This window comes from Candida margitis, assembly GCF_024628925.1.
Source record: "Candida margitis strain CBS 14175 chromosome Unknown scaffold3, whole genome shotgun sequence".
Classification (NCBI taxonomy): Eukaryota; Fungi; Ascomycota; class Pichiomycetes; order Serinales; family Debaryomycetaceae; genus Lodderomyces; species Lodderomyces margitis.
This window is the reverse complement of record NW_026261810.1, coordinates 166,714-191,261: the sequence shown is the minus strand read 5'-3', so window position 1 is coordinate 191,261 and position 24,548 is coordinate 166,714. Positions and strand designations below refer to the sequence as shown.

At 36.6% G+C, this 24,548-nt stretch overlaps 11 protein-coding genes across 11 annotated transcripts; 5 read left to right on the top strand and 6 right to left on the bottom strand. All coding sequences in view use genetic code 12, as the record gives it.

Moving 5' to 3' along the window:
• Positions 1-82: 82 nt before the first annotated feature.
• On the bottom strand, positions 83-1,321 carry ERV46 (Erv46p; the record flags this gene model as incomplete). Its single annotated transcript, XM_051814806.1, has 1 exon — positions 83-1,321. The coding sequence occupies one exon, from the start codon at positions 1,319-1,321 to the stop codon at positions 83-85; it is 1,239 nt and encodes a 412-aa protein (XP_051671678.1).
• A 315-nt stretch (positions 1,322-1,636) lies between these two features.
• CANMA_002706 (uncharacterized protein) lies at positions 1,637-2,794 on the top strand (the record flags this gene model as incomplete). The annotated part of the gene is made up of 1 exon (XM_051814804.1): positions 1,637-2,794. One exon carries the CDS (start codon positions 1,637-1,639, stop codon positions 2,792-2,794), a length of 1,158 nt encoding a protein of 385 aa, XP_051671677.1.
• Positions 2,795-2,883: 89 nt separating this feature from the next.
• CANMA_002705 (putative monooxygenase) lies at positions 2,884-3,621 on the bottom strand (the record flags this gene model as incomplete). The annotated part of the gene is made up of 1 exon (XM_051814803.1): positions 2,884-3,621. The coding sequence occupies one exon, from the start codon at positions 3,619-3,621 to the stop codon at positions 2,884-2,886; it is 738 nt and encodes a 245-aa protein (XP_051671676.1).
• Positions 3,622-3,859: 238 nt separating this feature from the next.
• CANMA_002704 (mRNA-binding phosphate metabolism regulator) lies at positions 3,860-5,098 on the bottom strand (the record flags this gene model as incomplete). The annotated part of the gene is made up of 1 exon (XM_051814802.1): positions 3,860-5,098. The coding sequence occupies one exon, from the start codon at positions 5,096-5,098 to the stop codon at positions 3,860-3,862; it is 1,239 nt and encodes a 412-aa protein (XP_051671675.1).
• Positions 5,099-6,248: 1,150 nt separating this feature from the next.
• CANMA_002703 (uncharacterized protein) lies at positions 6,249-6,869 on the top strand (the record flags this gene model as incomplete). The annotated part of the gene is made up of 1 exon (XM_051814801.1): positions 6,249-6,869. One exon carries the CDS (start codon positions 6,249-6,251, stop codon positions 6,867-6,869), a length of 621 nt encoding a protein of 206 aa, XP_051671674.1.
• Positions 6,870-7,114: 245 nt separating this feature from the next.
• SNF1 (AMP-activated serine/threonine-protein kinase catalytic subunit) lies at positions 7,115-9,139 on the top strand (the record flags this gene model as incomplete). Its single annotated transcript, XM_051814800.1, has 1 exon — positions 7,115-9,139. One exon carries the CDS (start codon positions 7,115-7,117, stop codon positions 9,137-9,139), a length of 2,025 nt encoding a protein of 674 aa, XP_051671673.1.
• Positions 9,140-9,753: 614 nt separating this feature from the next.
• Positions 9,754-14,049, top strand: HST3 (NAD-dependent histone deacetylase; the record flags this gene model as incomplete). The annotated part of the gene is made up of 2 exons (XM_051814799.1): positions 9,754-11,228; positions 11,847-14,049. 2 exons carry the CDS (start codon positions 9,754-9,756, stop codon positions 14,047-14,049), a joined length of 3,678 nt encoding a protein of 1,225 aa, XP_051671672.1.
• Positions 14,050-14,201: 152 nt separating this feature from the next.
• Positions 14,202-15,023, bottom strand: SNM1 (Snm1p; the record flags this gene model as incomplete). The annotated part of the gene is made up of 1 exon (XM_051814798.1): positions 14,202-15,023. One exon carries the CDS (start codon positions 15,021-15,023, stop codon positions 14,202-14,204), a length of 822 nt encoding a protein of 273 aa, XP_051671671.1.
• A 2,292-nt stretch (positions 15,024-17,315) lies between these two features.
• On the top strand, positions 17,316-19,439 carry SEF2 (Sef2p; the record flags this gene model as incomplete). The annotated part of the gene is made up of 1 exon (XM_051814797.1): positions 17,316-19,439. The coding sequence occupies one exon, from the start codon at positions 17,316-17,318 to the stop codon at positions 19,437-19,439; it is 2,124 nt and encodes a 707-aa protein (XP_051671670.1).
• A 142-nt stretch (positions 19,440-19,581) lies between these two features.
• On the bottom strand, positions 19,582-22,738 carry CANMA_002698 (uncharacterized protein; the record flags this gene model as incomplete). Its single annotated transcript, XM_051814796.1, has 2 exons — positions 19,582-22,203; positions 22,643-22,738. The coding sequence occupies 2 exons, from the start codon at positions 22,736-22,738 to the stop codon at positions 19,582-19,584; spliced, it is 2,718 nt and encodes a 905-aa protein (XP_051671669.1).
• Positions 22,739-23,187: 449 nt separating this feature from the next.
• Positions 23,188-24,459, bottom strand: CANMA_002697 (uncharacterized protein; the record flags this gene model as incomplete). Its single annotated transcript, XM_051814795.1, has 1 exon — positions 23,188-24,459. One exon carries the CDS (start codon positions 24,457-24,459, stop codon positions 23,188-23,190), a length of 1,272 nt encoding a protein of 423 aa, XP_051671668.1.
• Between the last annotated feature and the right edge of the window lie 89 nt (positions 24,460-24,548).

The following is a 24,548-nucleotide window of genomic DNA, read 5'->3' as shown; positions in this document are numbered from 1 at the left end:
TAAATTCTACAAACCGATCTGCTCTTTCAATACCAACTTTTATTTTTAAAAAATAAACTTCACAAGATCTCTCTCTCTCTCTCTATAAATCCTTTTTGCCTTTCATTGCTTGTTGAGCAGCAAAAACACTACGGTCCATTAATGACCCCACCATCAACACCCCAGCAATTGAACTCACCACACCCAAAATGAACCCCAGTCTCGTCTTTGCATACTCCTCGCGATTGATGATCTTAAGTGGGGATATATCAAAGTTGAATGCTACTCCAGGAACTCCACCTCGTGCATGTAAAGTATGTTGATGATCCTCATCTTTACCTCCAGCCAAGGGACGATCATGAGTAATTACTGAAAATTGATTGGTATCGAATTTATTTGTACCATCCAAACTTTCAAAACGAGTAGCGACAATCTTGAGGAAATAATTGATCAGATGGAATTTCTTATGTTGAAGGAATTTGTGTCCATCTAATGGAGTTATGGATCCAGTGTCAGCTAATTGGGTGGCTGGTGGATTGTTACCAAATGACAAATGGTTAATAATGTGGTCGAAATTGAACTTATCGCTGTACTTTTGGTATAATGATAAATCATGCACATGACGTCCACCTTGAGTCATGGATGCGCCAGGGGCGAAATCCATCGTTCCCGCAATACGATTTATCTGAGCGGTTCCTTTAACTCGACACCCCTCGTTATCGTTAATCCGTTGTCTCAAACGTTGTACGTGCCCTTCTTGTTCACATTGAGCAATATTTTCTCCATCATAAAATTGCCAATTAGCTTCAGCATAAGCACGGCGTACAGCAGCACAACTGTTACAACAATATTGCTTTTTATCTTGTGGCACTGCTCCATAGCAAGATCCACATTCACCATCGGTCTGACCTTCAGGCAATCCAGCAGCGATTTCTTCCAAAGGCACTTCACGTTGTAAAACAGGTTGGTCATCTTTGATTTCCACTGGATTTGAAGCATGGCCCTGTTTGATGATTCTAAACTTTTCTAATCCTGAATTTATCACATCTAATTTTAGATCTCCTGATTCATCAAATAAATCAATCGATACTAAATCACAAGGTAGGTTCAAGAACGAAATGTCTATATTTATATCCAACTGTTTATTAATATCACGGTCAACTACCAACTCGGGTCTAGCAATCACTGTAGTATAATCAATGTACTCACTACGTATCAAGAACAATGCAACCAAAATACATATCAAGGTAATTATACCACCTGAGGTAGTCTTGATTCGGGCATCTTCAACCGTCTTGGCAAATGCATCCAACGATATCAATTTAGGTCGTTGAGATGACATTTATCTTTGATGCTATGTATGCTGTACCAAGGAAAGGAGCGACAGGTAGTGGTGGGAGTAATGAAACCTCTGTGATGAAACCGTAACGTGGCTCTTTTTTTTTTCTTTTCCAAACGGATTTTGAGATTTTTTTATTTTTCACGACAACGTCTTCTAATACGAGGAAAAGGTTTAACCAACAGTATCGTGCTTTCTTCTTGGCAAATACAAACTACAGAACCCTTCCATTTCGACTTTTTCATATAGAAAAGCTGTCAATTGGCACAACCCAATTGCACCATTACCACTAACGACTAGTTAAGCCAGAATTAACAAATGCTGAATGATGCAAGCGTCAATATCAATCGTGCCTATTTTAAAAGACTAACTCCGCAAATCCTCCGTGATAAGCCGCTAGTAGGACACACATCATCATCTTCAGAAATAATAACCATCTCAGTCAACAACTGCGGCACTCGTTTAGTCACATCACGTACGGATAAATCATTGCGCATATGGAAATGTCAATCTGATCGAATTGTTGATCCAATAATCATTGAAGATGCTCATTCAAAAGCAGTGGAAAGCATCTCTTGGGATCCCAATACCGAATCTACATTTGCAACTGTGGGGAGAGACGAATACATCAAGATATGGCGGGGTTCAACAGGAACTTTGGACAATGTCGTCAAGACTCATTTGAAAAATTTGAAATTGATACGATATTCAACTGATGGAGAATTGGTGATTGTTGTTGATCGAGAATCGAATGTGTTGTGTTTTGCCGTTAATCAAAGTTATAAATTGGTTAATGAGTTTAAAGTACCTGAATATGTATATGATTTACAGTGGTTTAATTATGAACACGAGTTTTTCATAATGGCATTACATGATGGATCGTTGCCCGTATATAAAGTGAGTGATGCATCCGAAAGCAGAGATGGAGCTGATGGAGTTGACATTACGTCAAAAACAATATTAACCGGTCATCGGTCATCAGCCACATCAATAGCAATCTCACCCCGAGGTCGTTACTTTACCGTGGGGGCTAGCGAAGGAGTCATTAGTAAATGGAGCACCGAGTCGATGGTAAATTGTGGAGTCATCACCAATATAGATGAAGTGATATCAGCATTGGATATAAATGGTGATGGTACATATGTTGCTGTATCGTTTGATAAAGATTCAAATTCGATAATTTACGACTTGGAGACAACTGAACAAATATTTGAAGTTCCCAATAGTGCCAGTGGTAATATGACATTTAGTTCAATTTGTTGGTTTCCTAATAAATCGGCATTTGTATACAGTTCTGATTTCGGTACTACTTTGACTTGGATGAGGAAAGGCGATCGAGATAAAGGCGATAGAGGCGATAGGGGAGATAAAGGCGATAGAGGCAATAGGGGAGACAGAAGTGATAGAGGTAATAGAGGTGATAGAGTGGAGAGAAGTGAAAGGGGAGGCGGATTGAGTGGTCCAAGAAGGAAATAAAATAGAGTACATGTGTCTTAAAAATGAAACTCCTAATTCATTAACATTATTCCCATCTATATAATGGTGCTTTTTCCTCTTTTTCAACGCTATACTCTTTCGGCAGTCCAAATAGCGCCTTTACAAACCAACTTAATCCCCTCAGTCAACAAGATATAAGGCACCGCCTTCTCAGCATCATGCTCAATAGCGGTATCCAAATGCTCCAATTCATCATCTCTAAATTGACTAATCTGATTCTTTAAACTTTGCAACTCATCACTGACTTGCACACTTTTGCCCAATTGGCCCTTATCCAACACCTGCCCCGTCTCTTTGTCTTCCAATTTGACGCCGTATTGGTTCGTCAACACTCTCAATTGTTGATTATAATGGCCACCAATCACCGTTTCAACAGCTACCGTACATGCCATGGCCGCTTCTTTGCTAATTAACGCCGTTCCCATGCCAATACCCAATGCACCCAACTTCCAAAGCGGAGTTAATACCGATGGGCGTACGCGACGTTGCGTTTGAAGTTTGTTGAATGTATTATGATGGTGGATTTCTTGGTCCCACATGTGTTTTAAAATCGGTTTCAAATGGGGGTATTTGTTGGAAAGAATGAGGTACTGGCCCTTGTAAATGTAGTTAGCGCCTAGTTCACCTGCCTGGTCAACTCTGATAACACGGTCGAGAAACGCTTGCTGTGCTTGTGAAAGTGGGCCGTATTTTATATCATTTTTGGCGTAGGCTTTCTTGTCTTGCGGTTGCTGTTGGTTGAGTAAAGCACGGGTTGTAGATATATGTCTTGTAGCAGTCAATTGTATGCTACGTCTGCTAAGCATTGTTTGTATTGGTTAACACTGACGGTGATTGTAAAACAGGTGATTAATTTTCCTAGTTCGACTTTTTTTTTCGGATTGGCATCTAGACCCCCTCTCTGAGCGCAACATTTTTCCAATGTCACCAAAGGTAGAACCAATTACAAGAATATGGCTGCGAAAAAAAAAAAAAAAACAAATGGAGAGATGAAAACACATGAAAGCGCTCAATGCAAACGGAGCAGAAGGTACGGCTATATATCTATTCATTATTTTTAAATGAGCTAATTATTTTAAGCATGGAGATACTGGTATCAAAAGGAATCTCTTGCGTATCTCTTGAATTAGTCACCGGTTTAAACTCATTAGCAGGCACTTTTAAATGCTGGAAAAACTTGTTGGGAACATCTTTAATCAACAACCATTCCACAGGGAAAATTCCCTTCCATCTAGTTTGCTCACACCAAATATCACTTGTCTTGTTATAATCTATGCACTCCTTCATTTGCGATACACCACAGAATTTTCCCAGTGAATTAACCAGAAAGAATAAAAATATTTTGCCATCCAGGTCAGGGTTACCGGTGATTTGCAATTCATGAAAGGCTTTGTCTAATCTCTTGTTGCCTAGTTCGGTTGATGTCCAAATCTTGTGTTCAAATGATGCATTTACGTCAAGGATATTGTATGATTTGATAACAAAAAACCTTGATTTAGAAGGCACAGTGAATATGGAGCCAGAGTAAGTTCTAAAAGTCAAGCATTGGGGTGGGTTGATTTTGGGTGGAGCTATTGTTGCGTAGTCTTTACCAATTAGTGGGGAATCAAGAAGGTGTAAACGGTTCAGAATGACCGTCTCAGAACCTAAACTGGGGTGTACATTGTTACATTGATCCATGGCTGCATAGCTGTAGTATTGTTTTGTGAATAAGTCAAGTTGCTGCAGTTTCTGGCGCTGTTGCTCTTGTTGAAGTTGCATCAGAAATTGAAATTGTTGTTGCTGAAGCAGAATAAGCTCTTGCTCCTTTTGAAGTTGCCATACCAACTCTTGGCCCTCTTCTTGATTCAAATTCAATCCCATGGTTGATGACCCTTCAGCCCAAATATTTCGTTTCAAAGCTATAGGAATGTTGTCAATCTCAGATCCAATAGACTGAATTGTAAAGATGGACCTTGGTGTGCAGAACAAGTTACCAAACTGTTGGTTAATGTCGTTAGCACTAGTATTTTTATCGACTTCATCACCATGGCTGGTAAGATACATTGTACCGTGTCTAGGTGTATACAATGCGGTTGTATGCATGCAAAACTCTTCCATTGAAGGGATAAAATAGTCTAAATCGTCATTATCATTGTCGTCGGGGGAATCATCTGTAGTGGCAATAGTACACTCAGTAGCTGTTGTACAATTATTTTCAGGGTTGGTGTAGTTGCTATTGTCCAATTGACTGCTGGTGGTGAATAAGCTTTCGGTTGGAAAGTGCGAGGATGTAACGGACATGGGGGGGGGGGGGCTGTTTTCCGCGAAAATTGCTGTTCTGTTGAAAGATAGATTAGACAACAGTTAAAGACAATGTGCTTCTGTTGGTTGTCTTATATAGAAAACTTGACCAAATTGAAAAAAACACAAACTCTGTTGAACACACATTCATAAACACATATATACCAACTGTAAAAGATCAATACACCACTTCACTAGACTGTTGCTTGGTGTTGAAGAAAAGAAAAAAAGAGGAGTAACTTTGACCTTCTGGTGTTTTCAATACGATAAGAAACAGGTGCGTGACTATCTAAAGTTATGGTCCAGCGTATTTGTGGGGTATTGTTGTATTGACCACTTAAGAAGATGTGTGCTGTGTGTTGTGTGGTGTTTTATTTTGTTGAGTTTTGGTTGCAAAGTGGGTAATTGTGACTTGTGTGCGGGGAGTAGACATAAGATATTTAAAAGTGTTTTTGTTTGTTTTTGACAGCACTGGTGATCAATACCGAGACAAATCTCTGATTAAACAAGTACAACGTGATGTGACATGTTATCATGTTAATGACTATGGATGTGCCTGGTGTATCGTTCCTATTATGAGGGCGGTGGGAGTATTTTGTCTCTATGTCATTTGAGGGTAAGGGGTCTAATAATGTGTGTATATGTTTGCTGAGTGATCGTGTTAGATAAGACACTGGTTATAATTACAATGAATACAACGTGTGTATTTATGTGTTCCATTTATCAATCTATGTATGTATGTCTTTGTTGAGAACGGAAAGTGGGGAAGGGGAATAGGGAAAATGAGAGGATGTATAGGAAATACGAGTACGCAGAATTGCCAGATCTCCCTCAAGGGCGTGTTGACTCAAGACTTTGAGTTTGAAGACAAAAGAAGGTAATAGGTTATACGGATTAATATACCTGTAATTGATGAGATAAGATTAGATCAAAACTTGTCTAACAAAGGAAACTGATGTCTCAAGGGACAAAATTATTCACCAAACAAAAATGAGTGATGAGATTAGATACAGATAATACATATTCACACACAGACCCGTTACGACAGACTATTACCACATACCTACGTGCCACAAGACCAAGTCAAGAAATTACTCACTACACTTCTTTCTTCCTTCCATAATAAAGCTTCATAGCTCAAGTTTATAGTATGACAGATCAACAAGTGACGATTAAATCAGATACCAAGAAAAAGACACCAACAACGAAGATATTCAAACAGAAAGTATATCGATCAAGCGTACCTCTAAACAAATTCAAACCATGGATAGAACAAACAATTAACAAACTACTAGATAACATAGATGATGAGGTATTACATGAATATATTTATGAACTCTTGGATACACCATTGGAAGACGATTCGATTGATATAATCAACTTGCAGCAACAACTACCTGCATTTTTGGAACCTTTGGAAACATCAACTACGTTTTGTATCCAACTATGGGATTTGATGTTACGAGTTCAACGAGGGGAAAAACCAGAAGAGTTGTACCCTGTTGCAGAGACAACTTCTTCAGCTCAACGGAAACCACAACATTTAATACCAAGACCCTCAAATACCGATTCAGCTGTCAATCAAAAGAAAAGAACAAATTATAATCGAACTTCATCCTCAACTGATGAATATGGTGGACATGATGATGGAAAGTTGAAAAATAGAGGAAATCATAATACCTTTAGGATGCGAGATTACAGAGATCGTGAGCATAGTAAATATAGAGAGCAAGATTCATGTCGCTATGATAGTTATATACCATCTAGGTAAGTACTCTTGTAATATAGATGAACCTGTAGATGTGCTGTTGTTGTTGTTGTTGCAAACGTTCAATGTCGCATATTGAGGATTTATGACAGTGTAATTTGTTAGTCACTTGTGTTTTTTTTTTAAATTTCTCAACAATCTCTGTCACGCAATCAAAAATTGAACAACAGAATTTAATAAAAGAGTCCTAGGAGTAGGTTGAAAATCAAAAACATCACAATATAGCTATAAACACTAACTCAATCAATATGTCTGAGCCTACTGGTATGCATGTGGATCAACTGATTCCACAAAGTAATCAACCTCCGGCCCAACAACAACAACAACAGCAACAGCCAATCCAACAACCACAACCACAGCATAGCAGTCAGCAACAACAGCAACAACAACAGCAACATCACCATCATCATCATGGACACCATCACCACAAGGATCAAAACGCTAACACTGCTACCTACATTGGAAAATATCAAGTTCTCAAAACTCTTGGTGAAGGATCATTCGGTAAAGTGAAATTGGCTCAACATACAGTAACTGGTCAAAAAGTAGCCCTCAAGATTATCAATAGGAAAACTTTGGCTAAATCAGACATGCAAGGTCGAATTGAACGAGAGATTTCCTATTTACGATTATTAAGACACCCTCATATTATTAAACTTTATGATGTTATAAAATCAAAAGATGATATTATAATGGTTATCGAATATGCTGGTAAGGAATTATTTGACTATATTGTTCAACGAGGCAAGATGCCGGAAGACGAAGCCAGGCGGTTTTTCCAGCAAATTATAGCTGCCGTTGAATATTGCCACCGACACAAGATTGTTCATCGAGATTTAAAACCCGAGAATTTATTATTGGACGATCAGTTGAATGTCAAAATTGCTGATTTTGGATTGAGTAATATTATGACAGATGGTAATTTCCTCAAGACGAGCTGTGGGTCCCCCAATTATGCTGCACCAGAGGTTATATCGGGTAAATTGTACGCGGGACCTGAAGTTGATGTTTGGTCAGCCGGGGTGATTTTGTATGTGATGTTATGTGGTAGATTACCCTTTGATGATGAGTTTATCCCGGCATTGTTTAAAAAGATTAGTAATGGGGTTTACACGTTGCCTAGTTATTTAAGTTCAGGAGCTAAACATATTTTGACAAGGATGTTGGTGGTTAACCCTTTGAATAGAATTACCATACACGAAATAATGGAAGATGAATGGTTTAAACAAGGCATGCCTGATTACTTGTTACCACCTGATTTGTCCAAAAATAAACACAAAAAGATTGATATTGATGAAGATGTGATTAGAGCATTGCATGTGACGATGGGATATGACCGCGATGAAATTATCAATATTATTGAAAAATGTAATAAGCATTCGTCGCCACAACTGCAAAAGAATGAAATATTGGATGCGTATTTATTAATGAAGGAGAATCATTCATTGGTTAAGGATTTAAAGAAATCAAAGCTGGATAATGTTGATAGTTTCTTGAGTTCTTCACCACCTCCAACGTCAAGTATGGGTAGTGATGGTGGTAGTGCAGGGGGATCTGCTGGTACTTCAGACGGTAGTAGCAACGCCGGTGGAACTGCTGCTGCTGGTGGTTATCCGTCTCATCCAGCAACTAGTTCTGCACCAGGAGTTCAACAATCATTGACTTATCAAACGTTGGCAGGTGTGCCTGATTTATCACAGCTTCCCAACTCAACAATTGCCATATTACCAACCAGTTTGCCATCAATCCATCGAGCATTTATGAGTGAACATCAACCAGGTCAAAATCAACAACAGTACCAACCTACACCAACCAAGAAATCTAAAACGAGGTGGCATTTCGGTATAAGATCAAGGTCGTATCCGTTGGATGTGATGGGAGAAATATATCGTGCGTTGAAGAATCTAGGTGCAGAATGGGCGAAACCTACAGAAGAAGAATTATGGACTATACGAGTTCGATGGAAGTATGAAGCTGCTGCTGCTGGTGTAGCTAGTACTGGTGGAGTCTCAAGCAAGACTCCTAATTTGATGAAGATGCAGATACAATTGTTCCAATTGGAACCTAATAACTATTTAGTTGATTTCAAATTCGATGGATGGGAACTGGAAGAGCAAGCAAGCAGTGGTAATACTGAAGATGCTAGTGCTAATGCTAAAGATCCCCATAGACATCAAGATTTGGATGAAGTGGGTAGTTTTTCAGCATATCCATTCTTACATTTGGCTACTAGATTAATTATGGAATTGGCTGTCAATAGTCAGAGTGCCTAGGTGGAATATAAGAAAATAAAACGATAAATTAACAACTGTTTAATAATTTTAAATTGATCGTGTTTTAGTGTCTTCTTCTCCTTGCTCTCCTTGTCTCTCTTTGTGTATGTATGTAATGTATTTGTCTCCGTATAAGAAATGTTTTGATTTAGTCCCAATTAAGTTAAATTCAGTTGTAATATTATATACAGGAATGTGACAAAGGGGAGAAAAAAGAAAAAAATCATCATCAACCTACAGCAGCACAACCGAAAAGAAAAGTACAGACTGTTGAACACAACATTTTATCTTTCTAGGATTTGGTGTGTATTGATAGCTTTATTCGTTCCTTTAGATTCACTTGGCATATTTATACCACTGGGATTTTCTTTTAAGTTGGAGATTTTAGTCAGTTTTTATTTATTATTTTGCTTACCACGTTAATTCCACATCAGGCAACTTTAATTTAGCAACCACTGATTGGACACCAACTGGGCAACACCAACACCAAAAACAAAAAACAAAGCTACATTGAGACACAGCCTTTCTACTTTTTTGCTAACCATTGAAGCGGTACCTTTATCTTGAACTATACCCACTAATATACCCCTAAAGAGACACACGCAGACCCCACAATGCATAGCATAAATCTCGACGATGGCAGCAACAAGATATCTGCCGACTTGTCAATAAAATTAAACGAAGCTATTCGATACATCACCAAGTCAAAGAGAACCACCGTTATAACTGGAGCAGGAATCCTGTGTAATGCAGGAATACCCGATTTCCGGTCCGAAAACGGATTATACAACATGATCAAACATAAATATCCCAAATCAATAGTACGAGGTCAGGACTTATTTGATATCAACTTATTTAGAGATGAAACGTCGCTTGAAATCTTTTGTACATTTATGGAACGATTATACCATCATAGTTTGCTGGCAAAACCTACAGAATCGCACAAGTTTATTAAACATCTAAAAGACAAGGGAAAATTATTACGATGCTATACGCAAAACATTGACTCTTTGGAACAAAATGTGGACTTAAATCTTGGAATCAACCAACAAGATTTTGAAGTTGGCAGACTGGGTAAGTTTCGTGAATCATGGAATAATTTAGATGTTGTCCAATTACACGGAAACTTGCATAAATTATCCTGTACTAATTGTTTTGCTGAATATGAATGGAGCAATGAATTCAAGACCATGTTCAATCAAGGTATTAATCCTGAATGTACCAACTGTTTCAACAAGTATCAACAACGGTTATACCTGGGAAAACGAATGACGGGGCATATAGGTGTATTAAGGCCCGATATAGTGCTATACGGGGAGAATCATCGCCAGCTGGAGATTCTCAGTCAAGGATTGACCAATGACTTGAAAAGCAAACCGGATTTGCTAATTATTATGGGTACATCGTTAAAAGTCGATGGCGTGAAAAAATTAGTCAAGAGTCTAAGTAAACAAATTCATGAACGTGGAGGGAAGGTGATTTTTATAAACAAGACAAGTTTAAGTAAAATGTGGCATAGTTACATTGATTACGAAATCTTGTGTGATTGCGACCAATTTATTCGCATATTGAAGGCAGAAATTCCTGATTTGTTCTTGACTCAAGAACAATTGGACTCAAAGAAGTTGAAAAATAAAGCTCATGAGAGGGTTATCATGCCAAGTGACGCCTATAAATTGATTGTGAAGCAGGAGACAGGTGATGAGGTGAGCAATAATGCAAAATGCAAGAGTGTTCAAGTGAAAGTGGAGTCTGGATCAGCTGATGTATCTTCTTCATCGTCATCAACTTCACCAGTACGAGTAAAACAGGAAGTAACTAATGATATTTTAACTCCACCTGATACACCAACCAAAAAGAGAAAAAGACCAGAATCATCAACGTCGTCGCAACCACAACAGAAGAAACGACAGCCATCTTTGAAAAGAGAACCAAAAGTGAAACTCGAAAAGAATGGCGGTAAGGGAAGTGATGAAGGGAAGTTAAATGGAGCAAGAGGTTCATCTTCGACAACTACTGATGCATCCACTACTGCTGCTGCATATAGGACACCGGCATCTTCTTTTGACGAATCAATACCGTTGAAATTGTTTTCACTGCTGCAATTGAATCAATGCTAACAGAGTAATGATGTTCAATATGTAATACTAGAATGCAAAAATGTTGTACAAATTGTGCAAAGATGCTTGAACAGCTCCCAAATGTAATGCTCTTTCTCTTTTGTAGACATCATTTGCTTGTTCGTATATGTCATCATTTGATGTTGGTGGACCCATCAGAGATGAAAGGTCGATTTGTATCTATATGCAGGGAAGCAATTGCAGCTAAAAAAGTCATTCACTACAAACGATACGCCATTCACCTTTTACATTTTCCCCAACCTCAATCCTCCTACTTACCCAAAACCACCCAGTCACAATCTAGGTATACGCTGCCCATTGTAACCAAAAACATTGATCATTCAAGACTGACTTCTTTTTTTTTTTCAATTTAGCGGATCACATCTTGGTCAGCCATTACAATTCATCCATAACAAAGGGTCCAACACAGGCATACATTCAATTCACACAATATAGGTCCCAAATAACAGGCTAATTGCTTTCCAGGTCGTACAACTCCACTTTCTTTTTTCCATTACGACGAATTCTTCAGTTAGAGGGGACAGCAAGAAGAAAAAGAGTAGTCTGACATTGCTATCGAAATTAAGTCAAGCTATATCCAAACCTACATCAAGTAATAGCAGCTATCAATTATTGCAACCACTGCTACAAGAAGAACTTAATACGAGACAGCATAAGAGGGTTAGCAAAATGGAGTCGGTAACGAATTTACTAGGGAATATATTGTCACTTGATGACGAAACTAAAGCAAGTAGTGGTAGTGGACCACTGGGGAGACTGAATCAAGGGCAAGCGACTGTGGCATCATTGACGCCAACAAAGAAACGTCGATCGTTGGATTTAGATTTCAGTTCGTTTTGGAGAGATAGTAAAGATGGTTCATCGGGTGGTGATGATTTAGCGACTGCTGGTGTTGGAACTGGAAATGAAGCTACAAAAGGTAAGTCAAATGCCAGTGCTTCTGCAAGCGATACAAAAGCAACAAGTTTACCCGGTGGAGGAGCTGATTTATCAGGAGGAGCTATTACTTCCGGTGTCAGTACGGGTGCGGGTGCAGGTGCAACTGCAACAGCCGCTTCGGCAGTTGCTGCTAGTACTGCCAATGTATCAGCTACGAATCAAAATTACTATGCTGACAAATTGATGGAAAAGGCCATATCGATGATTATACCCAATGAGATTTATGACGAACAAACAAACAAGATGTTGCAAGATCGTCAATTGATGGCTAAATTGCGACCACCATTGAGTTTTGCATTGATGCAAAAAAACTCCAATAATCTACACCAGCGCAATTCTGAAGTGTACATTTTCTTTAATCACGTCTTGAAATATGTCAATTGGTTGGATCCTTATTATACTATTGGTGTTACGTTACTCATTACTCATATGATCTTGAAGCCGGTTTTGTTTATCTGCTTACCTTGGTTTTTGTTAATGGTCAACACCTTAATTCCTCATTATTTGGTGGTTTATCCCATGGATGCTAGTTTCAATGGCGAATATCTAGAAGTCAATCCCTATCCACTGAAACAAGCTTTAGAACCAGCAAAATTACCTAAACCAGTGCCATTATTTAGTAAAGAATTTTTCATGAATTTAACCGATACCCAAAATTTCATGACTTTACAGAGTCATATTTTCGATTTCCAAACTTGGTTGTTTGCTGATTATTTGTATTTCAAAAATGAGCAAATCAGTTCATTCATTGTCTTGACCTGTTTAGTCATGGTGGGGGTTAATTTACTATGGTTTAAACTGATTGCATTGTTTTTATTGAATCATGCTTGGATCATTAAGCTATGGTGGGCAGTGACACTTTGGGGGTTTGTCATCTTGATGCATCCCAGTCAACGGTGCAAGATATTATCATGGGTTTACGAGGAAGATACTCGATTAGGTATTCAGAATCGAGTCAATAGAATTGAAGATAAGTTGACATCGATCTTAATTGATGAGAATTTACAATCAGATTTACAATTGAATAATAATAGTGATACCAATTTGACCTATGGGAAATTGATTGAAGTTTACGAATTACAGAAGTTGAATCAAGAAACAAAGATTTGGGAAATGGTTGGATTCACTCCTGAGTTTTATTCGATAAATGATGGTGTTCGAAAGTACAACCGTGCTGTTAAACAACTAAATCATGAAATTGTCCTGGCTGTGGTGGAAGATGATGGTGAGGATGACGTTGTCGCTCCTACCATTACTGAATCAAGCCCATCACGAAATACTGGTAGTACCACAACGAGTCACAATGGGGCAAGTATCGGACATGAACACAGGTATCTTTCATTACCCAAACGTGAATCAATCAATTTAGTCAAACCTCCCGTGGGCTATAAGTTTATCCTCCATGGTAAATGGACAATTGATTTCAACATTCAGTCATGGGTTGAATCTAATTTCATTCAAGATTTGGTCATTATTGATGACGATGAAAAATGGGCTTACGATGTAACGATACATAATATAACTATTGAGAATAGTGCTGCTACTGCTGCTAATGATGAGATAATAGATAAGCGTGACGAAAATGATGGAACTGATTCTAAGGATAATGCCAATAATAATAATAATACTAATAATACTAATAACGGTGGTGGTAGTGATGATGATAATGATGATAATGAAGAACAAAGACTACCACATCAATTGAATGAGCTTGATGATGGTGAAATATATAGAAGAAGAAGATGGATCAGATACGTGGTGCGGGAAACTTATAAGGATATCGATCGTCCACCTGTTCAACAATCGCATCTTGCTTCGTGGGTAACATAAAAATGAGCAAAAAAAGAACGAGGGCGGAAAAGTTAATAGAGAAATTTGGTGAAGTGATTTTTATATATAGTTTGACTATTTTGCTAAAGAATGTCTGTTGAAAAGAAGGAGTGTATGGATATGACTGTAAATTTAAGTTGGTTTGGATATATTTATTGTAAAAAGTCCATTAAATTTAATGAATCTAATTTTGATGATTGATCTGTTTTACGCTGTTTTAAATTTGAAAGTAAATTTAATTCAGCTTTCCTCTTTTTAGCACGTTGTTTAGCTGATTTATTTTTGGAATTGGATTGATTTGTTTCTGTTTTCTCTGTTTCTATTGTTGTTGTTGCAGTTGATATCGTTGGCTTTATTTCGGTTTCAGGAGTCGATTCAGGATCCAACTTTGACTTTAATGATTGATTTGAATGCATAATTGTCACTTCTCCAGACGACGGTTCTGGCGCTTCTACTGCATCATTTGTAGTTGCATTATTAGTACCATTGATGGTGGCTGTGGTTGTATTCCTACGTTGTTTTTCACTTCCATCAAGCAACGGCTCATATGTTTTATAACCACAACTCAAACATTTATATCTCAACCTCCTACTATTTCCGGCGTGTCCCTTGCCTTTGAAAGCTACGTCAGAAGCATCACCTCCACTTCCATCGGCACCTTCATTAATCCTTATCTTGTTTTTATTCCTCTTGTTATTGTTTGTGTATTTAATCCGTATGGATACATTGAGTCCCGGAATAAGTAATAAACCACATTCATGACATATTTTATGATCCACCAATGGTGGTGGAGTGATTCCATTTATATTGTTTACTTTGTCAAATTGAAGTGAGTAGAGCTTGTTTAATGGTGATGTGGATGGTGTTGATGTTGAGTGGATTAAATTGTACAAGTGGCGTGAGCGTAATTGATTGGCATCTAGGCTTTTGGTATTGGCGCTGGTGCTGGACCTGGATTTGCTATTGCCTTTCATTGACTGCGAATGTTGTGGTTGGATAGATGAAGATAACTGTGGATAATGCAAGATTAACTAGATTGAGCGGTGCTCCGATGGATGGATTCTGTTTGTGTATTTTGGGTAAAGTCAACTTCTACTTTTTCATTGTCGCGACATTCGAAATCAACATATTGAGCTACCATATTGTTGAAAATAGTTGTAATAAGAAAGAGTCGAAATAAATAACTACTCCTTGTAGCATCTTGGTTATCTAGTAAGCAGTAATTAATAAAGAAGAGAGTGAACAAGCAATGGCTATAGAATATAAACCTTTTTAGATTTGCGAAACAAGATGTGAAAAATTTGAAGTTGTTTTGATGCAAATTATAGTGAACTTGCAAGTCACGCCTAAGCATACAATAAAAAAAGACTTACAAAGACATTCCTGACTTAAAAAGGCTCATCTTACTTTGATAGACAGTTGGGAACCTTTTTGCTCCATCTCCTACACTATATACATCTAATAGCTGCCTTAAAAGTAAACCACAACTGGTAGCAGGTTTTTTTCTAATTCAAAAAGTGCCCAATTACGAACTTCGGTTTTAATCATAACGTATCAAAAATAAAATTACACATAACATATACATAGCCTATTACTACACCTAGACCACATTGAAAATGACTAAAAATCACTTCACTTAATAAGTGATTTCTACGAGCTCATTTTATTTCTTTTTAGTTTTGCTATACGAAGATTAGGATAGTAGTATAGACGTTTTTATCAACGGACTAGTAAATCGTTGTCTACCTTTGTCTACCGTATGATGGAACTTAAACACCAGAGAGTAAGGGGAAATCACGTCTTTGCTTTGTCATTCTCAATTGAAAATCCTCTCTCTTTTGATAGTAAAGTTTTACTAAAAGAAAATGTAAGACACAATTTGCCTCTTTTTCCTTTTAAGTCAAATGTCCATTATAAATTTGAATTGTTTGATTGGATATTGATAGACAATCACAAAAGAAAGAAGGAAAGTAAAGCATTTGACTTTTTGTCTGATAATCCGATTATCTGTTATTAAAGTTATCACAAAAGTAGAAATTTACAATACTGCTAATAATTTTACACAAAAAAAGCCGAACTATGGAAATGTGATTTAATAGGTCAATCAACTCCTTTTGTTGAAGTATATTTTATTCACTTGATAATATCACATTACCATTTCTAAAAGTAAACAAGTAAACAAGTAAACACAGAAGCAGAACCTGACAAATGTTAGAAATATGAAACATTGGCATTGAGCAACTTGGTTGGCGTCTATTGTTGACTACAATAGCTACTGCAAACATCAACTACACCAGTAATTGTTATATAAAATAATACCAAATAGAAACAATCGGAGTTGAATGATGAAGATTAACTTCTACTGCGATTCACAAAAACCGTATTTGGGAACAAGTTTCGATGTTTCTGTCGTGATGGGTGCAAAAATTACAGAGTAGAAATAGCCAATAAAAATAAGTCTTTAACTCAGCCGTTGCTTTACCACGTCGTAAAATCAAATGTTAAACTGAACAAGACCTTACATCAGATGTTTATATTTTGAGTTCTCGGTATTTAGAGTTTTGTTGGTGTGTTGCTTATTTCTATTTTCTTGTTAATGCCGAAGAGGTGATATCGGATATTTATTTCTCTATCTCAATGACAAATCAAATTTTGTTAAACTGGGAGAGGGGAGATATTTTCTACCTGAAGAAATTCCTCTGCAATGTTACGACGTAAGCGCATATAAAATACTTATATAGGCGTATTTGAATTAGTAAGTCTGTATGTGGCTCCAATTGTCTTACTGTCCTACTATTGTGTGTAATAAATCGTAGTATATTGATATTGCTATTGCTATTGCTATTGTCGTATGTTTAGTGCTCTGTAGTGTTGTGTACCTTAAATCAATTGGTGGTTTGAAAAACTGCTTTGCGATATTCGGATTTTAATTTTGTGATACATGCGCCTGAAAAAGACAAAACTTTGTCTGCAACAAAAACTCATCAACCAATCAAATCTCTTACAACTATGCTTACTATGCTTACTTTGCCTACTTTGCCTATCAAAAGTATTAATAACTACTATCACCACCACTATTAGTCTAAATATTTACCACTATCTTACACAATGAAAGATTAACTGTAAACACATCAATAAAAAAACACAGACACATCCTATATCTATACGATACACTGCCCATATTCCAAACTAAAAAGATAAATACAACATCATTAAATTAAGATAACAACTACAATTACTACTACTACATCAACCACATCATGATCATGTCATTACAATCGCAAAATCGTCTTAAACTAATAATACCGAAACAAAGGTCTAAAGCTGATAAAATACTCAAAACATGTACTCGATGTCGACAACACAAGACCAAGTGTGATGCATTTCAAACCAACCCAAACCCCTGCACTCATTGTTTCAAGAAGAATGTCAATTGTAATTTGGAAATTCTTAGTAAACCAACTGGTAGGGTTAAAGCATTGGATATAGTTGAACGATTATCATGTGAAGTTAGTGATTTAAAACATCTCATGACCGAACTAATACAGCGAAGAAACGACATCGTTGAATTGTTGATTGAAAGAGGTAAACAGATTGAAAAACAAGCCCATATTCAATGTCAGAAGCAGTTACTGCCACAACAACAGCCACAAGAGCAACAACAGACGCAGAAGCCTATTCTCAAGAGATCATATACACCCCCAGTTTCTGCCATCCAATCCTGTTTGAATACCCCATATACATCACCCGAATCCACAATCGAGTCATATACAATAGAGGAGACAAAGGCTTTAAATGTATCTGACAGCTCAAAATTTACCATCAACGCTAATAGCAAAGTCAAACCAATATCAATAACTCATAAACAAGCCCAATACTATTTCACAAATTACGAGCGTAATTTCAACAAATATCTTCCCATATTCCCCGATGAATTCTTCCAATCAACCAATTTAATCGAATTTCATACAGAGAATGAATTGGCTTTTTGGTGTATTATTTTAACAGCCCATTTAAACCAATTTCATCTAGCTGATGACTACAAATTACTCACTGAACATGTCAAATCACTCGTGGTTGATAAATGTTGGTTCAATACTCCGAGATCAGTATATATAATATCATCATTGTTGATATTGACCACCTGGCCATTGCCTAACCATCAACATACCAAGATTGCTGACAATTTAAGTATTAAATTTGTTAGTTTGATGAAGTCACTTTCATACCAATTTGGTTTGCATAAATTGGAATTTATTAGTGAATTTAGTCACAAGACCAAAATCAACCTATCACAAGAAGTTAATTTGAATAATCGAATCAGAGAACGCATTTATAAATTTGTAAATATAAATTCAAATTATTGGTTGATCAATTTGGGTTTATCAAATAATACCTACAATGGGTTCAATCAAGATTATATCTTGAACAAGGCATCGAATATCGATATTCATGATTCGTCGATTGCTTCATCAACCAATGATCATTATATCAATTGTCTTTTGAAAATATCCATGATTCAACTGAAGTTGAATGAAAATATGAATGCCTTGATTGGTGATTCGTTGGAATACGGTGAAGACCATATTACCATGAAGTTGTTGCCTAATCAAATCAATACGACAAAATTGATCAATTTCAACATGTTTGAAATTATAATTGATGATTTAAAACAAACTATGGCCACAGTGCAACGAAATGATGATGTTTCTGGCGCTGAAGATTCATTTAGTTCTGATTTAACCAATTTGATTCAGATTTCCATTGCTTATTCAAAGTTGCAATTGTTTATTTATTCATTATCGAAATCTGATATTTCACTACTGGAGTACAAGATCTATGTATCGAAATTGATTGCGTGTTGTATGCAAGTAATTGAGCTCACTCAATTACAGGCAAATTACATGGACTTGCCAATTTACTACAAATTCCCCATTGAATTAACACTATTGACATTATTGCGCATTTTCAAATCGCCAATATTGAATTCAATTGACGAATACAAGAATATTAAATTGTGTTTTAATAAAGGTTACGAAATGGTGTTTCAATTTAAAGACTGGCAATTTATGAATACTAAGTTACATCGGTTAATTGAAATGTTTAATAAGTTGCCAAATGAATTTATAGCACTTCAACTGATTAATGATACGACTGAAGAAGAAGAAGATCAACAACACACAAGAGACGGGTTCTTTTTAATTTCCAAGATGAAGAACTATCTTGTTTCTAGTTTACAATATGAGATGATTTGGTTAATTTATCAACGTCAACATGTCCAACGCAATATTGAGGTTGCTGATGAGTTGAGTCTTGAGCAATGGAATTCATTTGGAGTTTATGATAGACAATTGATGAATTACTTGAAAGATAATGAATCAATTTTTTAAATCCCAAAAACCCAAAAGTGGGAAAGTGGGTGAAGGTTTTTTTTTTTGCATGTTAATAGTTTATCAATATACAACTCAAACACAGGGATATTTTGCTAATACAAACACTCTATTCACTGATTTCCTTGCTTGTATCTTCTCTTTACTTTTTATAATCCAACCACTGCGATTTCAATTTCTTATTAGCAACATAAGGTTTCGTGACAATAAACAACACAAATAAAATAACAATTGTAATGACCAATTTCAATTTTTCAAAATTCTTATTCAATAAATCAAATGACAAACTTGGTTGAACTAATGAACAATATCGAACTTCATTATTGAGAAAACATACAACCACCGTACTTTCAAAATCAGTCGGTTTGATCAATATCGATGAGGCACTTTCTTTCTTCTTATTGGTTTTGCCAAAGAGTTGATACTTGTGGTTAATCGTTTGATAATTGTTCTTCGGTACAATTGGATCATAAGGAGTTAATCTAAAATCATCCTGAAATTCAGTTGGTTTCATTTGGTGTTGAGGACGTCTTGAATTTAAGATAAATTTTGGCAACTCAACAAGGTTACCCGACTCAGTATAAGCAATTATCGATTTCAAAGTTATACCATGCTTTGATTGAGTTGATGACAAGTCCAAAATTCGTTCTGGGTATACAAATGACTCAGTGAATACTTGACCAATTTTAAGACCGGCATTGCTGTTCGTGTCCTTGTTATCTTTGTTGCTGGTTTTGAATAAATCAATCACATTGATACGTTGTTCTAATCGTGGTTGTTTTGTAAAATAGGTGTACACTATCCAATTGTCATCAATGATCAAATTGATTGAATTCGGATCAATTATTTCCGACTTGTTATGAGACTGCTGGTGCAATAGCTCACCTGAAACACCATCAAGTAAATAAAACTTTAATTGGTCTTCCAATGTCAATACTGCAATTAAATTCCGGTTAAGATACTTGTATAATACCGATTTATCCGATTTTGGTATTCCAATAGTTGATACTTTTGAATCTTGATTATTGATTCTTGCTTGGGCGACAATTGGCTCATTGAAATTATATGACCACGTTTGAATCGAATCTAATGAACCAGGAAGGATGACATGTCCATCGATTTCAGAATCATCAATTGTTTTTGCAAAATGCAATTTTTCGCCACTGGGATTAGCATGAGGAATGAGGAATTTATGATTGCTTTCCAATGCATAAAATGTATCCACTGGTACAATGTTTGTATATCCCTCGTCATTACTAATCACCAGAGCTATTGCTCCATTATGCGAATAAAGCTTGTAAATCTCAGTAGCAAATACAACTAAAATAACTTCCTGATTATCCTGTGTATCAATCTGTTTCAAAGTAATGAATTCACTTTCAACTCCTAATGGATTAGACTCCCAAGCCACTTCCCCATCATAAGAATTTACAGCAACCACTTTATGATCCTTTGCATCGTAAAATACAATCAACTTGTTAAATGCATCCATTGATAAATCCTCAAAGTCAAACCAATGGTTGTAATCAACGATAAATCTACCCAATTCGTTCAAGTGTCTAATGACTCGATGCAACCAATTGGTAAATACCAACTTACTGTTCGATTCCTTGGCAAGATTGTAAACTTCAGACTTAATCTTATCAGATTCAGGAGGATCGATTATTATATAGATTCCTTTATCTGATGAATACTGTGGTTTGGTTGGCTTGATATCTTTCACTTTACTTCCATCGAATAAGCTAAACAATTCACCATAAAGATTCCCATCAAGTGCAACATACCCCAATTGGAAATCAGGCGTAGTGGCAATTAATTCATAGGGATAATCTTTACCTAATTTGAATTGGAATTTTTTAATACTATGCGTATCGTGGGTATACAAGAAATCAGTTAAATCATAGACTTGACGCGTGGTACCATCGCTAATAATTAAAAGGTGTTGCAACGTAGTTGAATAAAGTTTCACAAGCGATGTAGCTTTAATTTCAAATACTTGTTTTGCCTTTTTATCTATATTGATTAACTTGACAGCTTTTGGGGATCGTGAATACAAATAACTCGATCCAATCACTACCAAATTCCCAAACTCATCATTGTCTACTCTTTTGAATGACTTTGAACGATGATCAAGTTTAAAAATTTGATCGTTTTGAGTTAATGCTATACCTGACTTGAATTCCCGAATCGACCCTAATGATACTTCCTTCTCAAACACTATTTCACCTTTCGTTGATAGCTTTATCAACTGTGCACTATCAATAATGAGATAAATGTATCCATCATGGCAATCAACAACAAAATTTGAAACATTTGAATGTACTTGATGCTTGTTACTATTTTGATCAATATAGATCAATGCATTATCAGTAGTCAAGACAAAGACACCACCATATTTGCATTCATATAAATGGGCAATGCTCCTCTTTATATCGATAAAGTTGATCGCTCCATTTGCATCAATTTCAATAATTTCCGGTTCATTTAACTTAAATCCAAGTATCTTATCATTGGTTACCAAAAGTTGATAATCCTTAGTTACATCGAGATCCAACTTCCATTGAATGAGGTTCTGGTTCAATACATCTAGGCCAATCAACTGCTTAGCATCATTCCTAGCCACAAGTATGTTGCTGTCTAAAACTTGTAAATCATAAACAGGTGTCTGATAAAGATAATTTATAGACTCAGTCGAAGTGAATGCTTTGTCAATTAGAATTGCATGGGCATAACTTGAAATGAAAAGGAGGTTCACAAATAACGACTGTATTATGAGCTTGAGACTCCTCATATTTAATACAATTGGCTCCTAGTAGGTTTTGTATGAGAATATATGTCGTGGTGTTTGTCGATTTCCAACTGTTTTCGGTGGTTAATTTGTCTCTCAAATTGTGCGACAGAGAGAATCGAATATACACACGTGACATACACGTGACATACAATAAACTAATGAAATTAATTTTTGAAAAATTTCTTCAACCCATCCAGTGATATATCAATTCATTTTACACCAACTACATAGTTATAAATACACACACGATTCATTTCCACATAAACCATGCCTTCTGTTAGTGTAGAAACAAGAACCACCATCGCATAAACTTAAGTTGTCCGATACGAGTTATATATATCAACTCATCAAAAAAGTTTACTTTTGGATCCATCGGCTCAATGTGTCAATATGCGTAAATTGAAAATCATACAACACAAATTACAGGACATGCTTCATTTCTGAAGCAATTAATTGGAATTTTAACTATAATTGGGAACTTAATGGCAGCTGAAGGATCGTCTCGCATTTCGGTTTCTTCGTTTTGAAGTGACTGGATGGGACTCTATTTTTCAGGATCAGTTGAATCAAAATTTTGTTGGTCAGTTTTTGGCTCAATGTTTTAAAACTGATTAGCTGGTTAGTTTTCTCCCCAGTTTGACGTTTATGAAATAGGGTACTCGTTTTCTTGCCTAAAGCTTCTTCTTTGGTCGTTCTGATCAAGGTATTGTGCATTAAGGCGTTGATCTTTGTTGTTGCCCTTTTTCAGTCATGTTGGGTTTGTCTGAATCCGAAAGAGAATGGAAACAAGATTTGACGTATCCATTCTTTATCAAGTAATTTGCGTACATTTATTCTCTACTAAGAAATGAAATTGTCCAAGTGTTGCGAAGTACATGTAAGCACCCTACTTGCATCACCCGTAGACAGTTGGCGTGTGACTGATTTCGTAACCAAACACACACCTGCACTATTCACCTACTTGGCAGTTTTGATGAGATACAACGCTTCAATAGCATAATTGCGGACCGACAAGTTTTTGGTATACTTTTCATCCGCAGCTTCAGTTATACTCTCAACAACCCTTAGCTCTTCAATTAAATCCCACATCATTTTTTCAAACGTGTTCACCATCTCTTTTAAGTCTTGATTTTCCTCAGTTTCAGAAACAGGAATGATATTCAACTCGTGTTTGCCTAGTTTATGTAATATTCTTCCCAAAGTTTGTATACTAATACATCGTTGGCCGGGTACCACCGAACGTGACAAGTGAACTAATTCACTCAATGTATACCCTGCCATATGTGGATTTTCAGAGTGGTGATGTAGACCAAGGTAGGTCGGTATGCCTTGTGAGTCATCTTTCTCTTCATCTATGTTAATCTGAATCAAGTCTCCGTTAAAGTCAAACCTCATGTCGGAAATACTTTCATAAGTAGTGGAAACTTGTTTAGGCAAGGGCTTTGTCATCCACGATAATTTCTCAGTTTCCTTGGGTAAATCAGGGAAATATTTTTCATGTAGCTTGTCAAAAAAGTTTGGATCGTTTATATCTAAATCATCTTGACTAGGTTTCGTAAAGTGTACTGTAGAATGACTCTCACCCATATCTTCATCTTCATCTTGATTCAATTGGTAACCATCAGGAGCAATTGCATCTGAATCCGAGTCATCCTGTATTTGTTTTTCATTATCAGATACTTGGTACTCTATCCTTTCAACCTTGTCGTCATTGAATCGAACTTTGCGCTCCGAATCCAATCCTAGAGCCTTCTCCACGTCCTCCTTCTCCAATTGGGATATATCAGTCAAACCTTCAGAAGTCTTCATACCTCCTATCCATCCATTATATCCTTCGGCATGTTCATGGTGACTGTGGTTGTGACTATCCTCATGCTTCTCGATGCCTTCACTCAGTTTCCTTTTACCACTAGTCCTCTTCAACAAGCTTTGAACGAGTTTGGGGTCTAGCTGATTCAAAAGCTCTTGCTTTTCTTGTAATATTTCACTTTTAGACATCTTGGCCATTCTATCGCGGTTCTCCTTATCAATCTTTTCTGCTTCAGAAAGTTCCGGTGTGGCATCTTCATGCGATGGCAACTCTGATGTAGTCGCCTTAGGTTGCTTTTGCTTCCATCGTGAGACTTTCTTTACTTTATGTGGGTCAGGGAACCCGGTAGATGCATTAAATGGAGTTGGCTCCGAAGGAGGTTCAATCTCATGTTCTATTATTTCTCCGACAAAGTCCATCGTTGAAGGATAGAAGAAGCTGAGAGTGGAAGATGAGTTGGTGAAGAACTCGATCGCGAAAAATAAATTGGTATCATTATCAAATACTA